Source organism: Haliotis asinina, chromosome 7 (genome assembly GCF_037392515.1).
Source record: "Haliotis asinina isolate JCU_RB_2024 chromosome 7, JCU_Hal_asi_v2, whole genome shotgun sequence".
Taxonomy (NCBI): domain Eukaryota; kingdom Metazoa; phylum Mollusca; class Gastropoda; order Lepetellida; family Haliotidae; genus Haliotis; species Haliotis asinina.
This window is the reverse complement of record NC_090286.1, coordinates 56,107,372-56,113,549: the sequence shown is the minus strand read 5'-3', so window position 1 is coordinate 56,113,549 and position 6,178 is coordinate 56,107,372. Positions and strand designations below refer to the sequence as shown.

General features: G+C 39.3%; 1 protein-coding gene across 1 annotated transcript; it reads left to right on the top strand.

Annotated features, from left to right (window-relative positions):
- The first annotated feature begins 205 nt into the window (after positions 1-205).
- Positions 206-3,836, top strand: LOC137290968 (kelch-like protein 24a). The gene is made up of 2 exons (XM_067822199.1): positions 206-481; positions 1,288-3,836. Exon 2 carries the CDS (start codon positions 1,317-1,319, stop codon positions 3,060-3,062), a length of 1,746 nt encoding a protein of 581 aa, XP_067678300.1. The 5' UTR covers positions 206-481; positions 1,288-1,316; the 3' UTR covers positions 3,063-3,836.
- Positions 3,837-6,178: the final 2,342 nt, after the last annotated feature.

Below are 6,178 nucleotides of genomic sequence, written 5' to 3'. Positions count from 1 at the left end.
ACACATCGTGACGATTTTACAGATTGTTTGCTTAGTTGTTGTTTCAAGTGAATCTGAGCTGTCAATCACGTGACATCCATTGTACACATTTTTATGCTGTAAATTGTTGTAGGTAAAATAGTCTTTACGAAGGGAGGCAACTGCAGACATTTATGCCTGTAAACTTCCGCTTTTGGTACATAGGGCGAAAAACACGTCAGATTCAGCACATTTTCTCACGAATTACCGCCAAATATCAACTTATTTTGCGGTAAAAATGACATCTAACCAGACTGTGGACTATCTGGTGCACATAATGGCAAAATTGAAAAGACTTCATTCGTACCTTTGAAAGGTCAATGTGACTCTATTTTTTTTTTCTCAGACAATTTCACCTAATGTTTCAGAATGAATTGACCATCGATCGGAGCGTATGCACAATTCAGTTTTGAGAACTTGCTTATGTCTGTATTAAAAGATAGACATCTATTCAGATGAACAGGTAAGTGTATACTTGTCTGTATGTTCCCCGTCATTTTACTGTGATTGTATTCCTGAAATGGGTCAGTAGTGTTGCAATGTGTAAAATGCAGTGTGATTGGAATAGAATACCGGGTAAGAGTTCCACCCGTAACCCCCACCCCAATCAAAAGCCAAAATTACAAACTGACATGCATACCTCACCCTAAATATACATTCAGTAAACAAGAACAGATATGTTTTAAAAACACATCAATGAACTTGTTTCAGTGTAGGAATATTACACCAGGGAAGATGGCAATATTCTATGTAAAAAGATGGGGGTTACAGGCGGAACTCTTCCCGATAAAGGATCGCCCACTTTAGGCCAAAGCTAGCTTGATTTTTTGGGGTATATTTGTTTGAATTGCTACACTACCATTTCTTGGGTAAGACACCGAATATGTCATTTTCAGAAGCTGAATATGTCATTCAGTTTGTTCCGATACAAATAAAGAAACATGTTAAAACTCATCCTTATTAGATGAGGAATTTATATTGAGGTGGTATTATTTGGCTAGGAAGAAATTTAAGACGAGGGACGAGGGGATATGAGTGAGGTCTTTCCATCCACAGAAAAACCTAACATGATCTACCATACACTTTTTGGTATGACTGCAATATAAATATATTAAGATATGAAATCAGGACAGGCTAGAATAGATATGATTCCCAGTAGTATATGTTCATCCCTTTTTTATGATTTTCTTTTTTGATATGTTTAGTGTTAAATGTATGAATACAACCAAATGCCAGTGCTGCTTATTGCTGATTTCTGTCATGTTGCAGTGGTACAGAGGTTTTGTGAAAGGAGGGCAATGACTTGTAACTGGAGAAACTGTATTGCCATCTCGGTCTTGGAAGGATTCAAACGGAAGTATGACGCTGGTTCCTTCACAGACACAGAGATTGACATCCAGGGAACAATCTTCCGCTGTCATAAGGTGTTCCTGTCAGCCATATCTGACTATTTCCATGCCATGTTTTCCTCAGGCATGCGAGAAAGTCTGGATGGAAAGGTTACTCTTGAGGGCATCACTATTGAAACATTCCGAGATATACTAGATTTCTATTATGATGGTCAGGGAAACATTGTATGCGTTGATAATGTGGAGGAAATTCTTCGAGCAGCAACACTTTTACAAATGGGCTGCCTGCAAGAAAGATGTGAGGAATTTTATGTTGATCAGTTGTCTGTGGAAAATGCGATTGGAATATGGCAGCTAGCTAAATGTCTCAACTGTGAGTCTTTGAAGAAAAAGGCAATGGATTTTGTCCTGGAATATTTTGTGGATGTTGGGAACCAAGAAGAAATCATAGGCTTGGAGTGCCCTGACCTCCAAGAGGTGCTTTCCAATGATGACCTCAAGGTTCCAAGTGAGGACATGGTTTGTGATATTGCCCTGCGTTGGGTTCAACATGACTGGAAGAGAAGGAAAGGCTTCCTCAGAGACATCTGTAAAACTGTGCGGACGTCCCTTTTATCAGATGTCTGTTTGCATAAACTTCTTACCCTAGCTGATCGCATTGACGGAAGTGCTGATGGTGAAAATAATCTAACCATTGTTGATGAAGATATTTGCAACAAGGAAATGCATACATATGTTGATCTCAAGCAGGCGCAGAAGCCAAGGAACTATGAAGAAGTGTTAGTAACAATTGGTGTGCGAGTGTCAGCAGGACTGTTGCCTTCAGTCAATGCTTACAGCTTCCTGGAGGGCAAGTGGTTTGCCCTTGAGCAACTCCCTCTGGATCCAGGGGCAGGTTTTGCAGTCTGTGCTTACAACAATCATATCTACATATCAGGACGGCATGGACGTAAGACTTACCTCCTAGACTACGATAGCAGTGTCGACCAGTGGCTTCACTGTCCGGAGATGCCAGACAATCGCTGCTACCATGAAATGGTTGCATCTAATGACTGTCTGTATGTTGTTGGTGGCTGCAACAAGCGAGAAGGAGCACTTGCCAGTGTGTATGTATACAACATCTTAGAGAGGAAGTGGCATCAATTTAGTCACCTTCGGTTTGGTGTATATTCAACATCTTGTGCAGTCATTGGTAATACTCTGTTTGTTTTTGGTGGACGTGGTATGGGTTCCAGACGCACACAGGAAGTTCAAGCTATGAATCTGACAAATGGAACTGCAACAATAGTTCATCTGTTCCCAACACCTATCACCGAAAGCCGAGCATTGAGTGATGGAGATGAAGCTTTTGTATGTACAACAAATGGAAGTGTCATGAAAATCTTTGAAGATGGTGCTGTGTTTAATGTTGCAAAAATGCCCAATTTTGACCGCTACAATTTTGGTGTTTTCCTGCACAGGGGATTGCTTGTTGTCACTGGAGGTGACACTCGATACCCATCAGGACTTGGTGCTTTCGATGACATGATCCAAGTGATAATTGATGACAAGGAGAAACTATCAAAGGAAACTGTTGTTATGAAAGACAAACTGTACCCATTCGCTAGTGCTTTTGGCTGTCAGAAAATCATTCTCCACCGATCCTTTTTACGTCGCCCAGCCCTATCAGACCCCCAGGCTGATGACACTGGTTAAGGGGACACATGCAGAGTCTGCAGAACTGACCTGAGTAGATGGGGCTGCAAACATTACACAGCAATCAAATCTAAATGTGGGAGAGGAAATCTTTACACATTTGCAAGGGGATGGGTATTGGCACACATCATTAGTAAACAGCACAAATTCACAGAGGTGTGAATCAAATGCACAAATCATTCAGGATCTGTCTGCAACATTGACCAATGGAAAATCCTTCAACAGTAAAGGTATATATATATTTGAGAAATCAGATGGAGAACATAGATACATACATCAAAGATACAGCCCACTGATGGTTTGGTCATATTTACAGGTCGTAGTTGAATTGAGCCACAGAGAGCTGACTGTTGAAGGGTCACACCTGGATGCATGAGACAGTGTCCATTTCCTGGTGAAGCTTTTCCATCACAATTCAAGGAGTGTTAGGTCATCCATGTCAATTCAAACACACCAATCAGAATTTCTTTTTGTTCCCAGTCCCATTAGTTCTTGAACACACTTCCTGTATGCCTTGTTACATCACACCATCTAATGCTCACTTAGCTTTCTGTAGTCTGCTTTCAAACATCACGCACACATCACCATAACCTGTTAAAGTTTGTTACTGCCACTATGGTTGACAGATATGTGATATCCAATCACTGTCATTCATGTGGTTGTTATGGTTGCTAATTTGCCTTGAACAAAGTGACTACTGGTCTCCAGTTCCAGATGAATATGTTGCAGTGGGTCAGTAGGTGTTTTATGTTAGGGACTTTAAGATTGCCGCTGACATCAGTTATTATATTGACAGACACTATCTATGCTCAGTCTGATCAATGGAGGAATGGATCTTAATTTGGTGATGTTGAGGTTTTCGTCAACATGTTTTTGTATGTTTGAATGATGCATTGAATCAGCAGACAGTGTTCTATACTCAGATGGAATGACTGGTCGTGGTTTTTGAATCTTTGCTCACATCCTTCCTCCATTGTGAAGATTTGTCTTGGTGCGTCTTGATGTGATAAATGGGTGTTAGTGATGAAGTGTCGGTATAACATTCACTCTCATGTATGGCCGTGTTATTTACTCATTGAAGAGCAGTTCATTAAAAATATATCAAGTAACATTGACCCACTATTAATCCAAATGTCCACCATTTATTATTTATTCATCTTGACACCTTCATGTTTTGATGTTTCAGTATTTAGCAAATATATTCAGCGCTTTCAATGCATATATTAAGTGTTTCACACTGAAAAATATAGACATGTATATATATATGTTTTAGCTTGTTTTGAATTTCTACTTTTCTGCCAGTTCAGCATTGACATAGATATATTAATTCACAATGATTGCAGGAAAGTATGACACTGAGAATCTGTCAACTTGCCAAGCTTCACATTATCTCTTAGTTTTATTCAGCCATGATAAACATTTAGGATGTCTGGTTGTTGCAAATGACCGATCATAATTTATGGCTGGGGGGTGATGATGATTTTGATAGAGAATATGTTCATGCTGGTAATGAATACTAGATTTGTCTTCCTATCATGATCCACAATCAACAGAGGGTCTTAGTTAAAATAGTCAGCAACTTCAGATTATCGTTAGCAGCAACTCATGGATAGGGTGGTCAGTCTGAAGGGCTTTTACTGTGAGAATTTAGGGCTTTGAACTAACTGAAGTAAATAGGTGGTAGTCTTTGAAATATTTACAATGATAAATAGTGTCTGATATTTACATGGGCTGAAGCTGGCAAATCCTCTATTACTTTTTGGTCATTCAACTCTAGATCCTCTTCACATGGAAGTTGTAAAAGTCCTCAAGGTATTTCAGGCCTTTCGTTCATTGTTAATGTACTGTGATGTCGTAACTGAAATACTTTTCAAACCTGAAATCAGCTTAAGTAAGTAGAAAACTTAATTTATCGGTAATTATGATGATGATTCCCTTTCAGCCACATGTATAGCAACGAGTGAGTGAGTTTAGTTTTATGCCACACTTGGCAATATTCCAGCTATATGGCGGCGGTCTGTAAATAATCGAGTCTGGACCAGACAATCCAGTGATCAACAACATGAGCATCAATCTGCGCAATTCGGAACCGATGACGTGTCAACCAAGTCAGGTAGTCTGACCACCCGATCCTGTTAGTTGCCTCTTACTACAAGCATAGTTGCCTGTTATGGCAAGCATGGGTTGCTGAAGACCTACTCTACCCAGGGACCTTCACGGGTCATATAGCAACGAAGGGAGCACCTTTGGAATACAGCCCCACAACTTCTCGTGAGGGCATCAGGGTTAGGTTAACCTACCCTAACACTAAGTCTAACCCTAACCCTAACCCTAACCCTATCACCTACAATTATGTATAAGAGTCTTTAAAGTTTGTGGTGCTGTATTCGTAAGGTAGGCCCAACGAAGTAAGATTCAGTAGAGTGGTGATATGATGAAGTTTTAGTTCTGCTACACCTCATACAGCTAGCTATTATTCTTATGTTTCGAGATATCCTTTCATTATGCTCTTAAGAACTGTTTTCACAATGATGAGAAAGTCATCTATTCAGCAACAACACACTGGAGGGTAAATTTATAAAGAAAGTTTTCAAGACGTCACTTATAAAGGCTGATAATCCTTGAAGTGGTTAGTTTATGAATATAAAAGTACATGTATATTGAAACCAAGTCACAGTGATATCATGTACGTTCAGACCAATCACTTGTCAGCAAAACCATTCACATTTCTTCATTAATAAATCAAGGTGCAAAGTAATATCCTTGATTTTCGATACAGAAAATAACTGTGGCCTCAGAATTTCAACAGATCTAAACCAACCTTCACTGTTAGTCGAACACATGGTCAAACATAGTTGTTGTTTTAAATTCCTTGTTCTGGTCAGATCAGCATTAATGATCTACTTAATCCTTACACTGTATCAAAATCAAAAGTCCAAGTTAAAAAGGTTTGGAATGTTCTGTTGTTTTTAATACCAAACTGAATGTCTTTTTTGTGAAGTTCGTGATTTTTATCATTATTACATGACCTTGCAGGAAGACATGACTCTGTATTACATATTACACATGTTACATAGTTGCACTGTCTTGATATATTAGCACTGGCTGCTACTGTA

Bases quoted from the DNA above. Each gene is read 5' to 3' on its own strand.
- LOC137290968 (XM_067822199.1), top strand. From the start codon at position 1,317: ATGACTTGTAACTGGAGAAACTGTATTGCCATCTCGGTCTTGGAAGGA.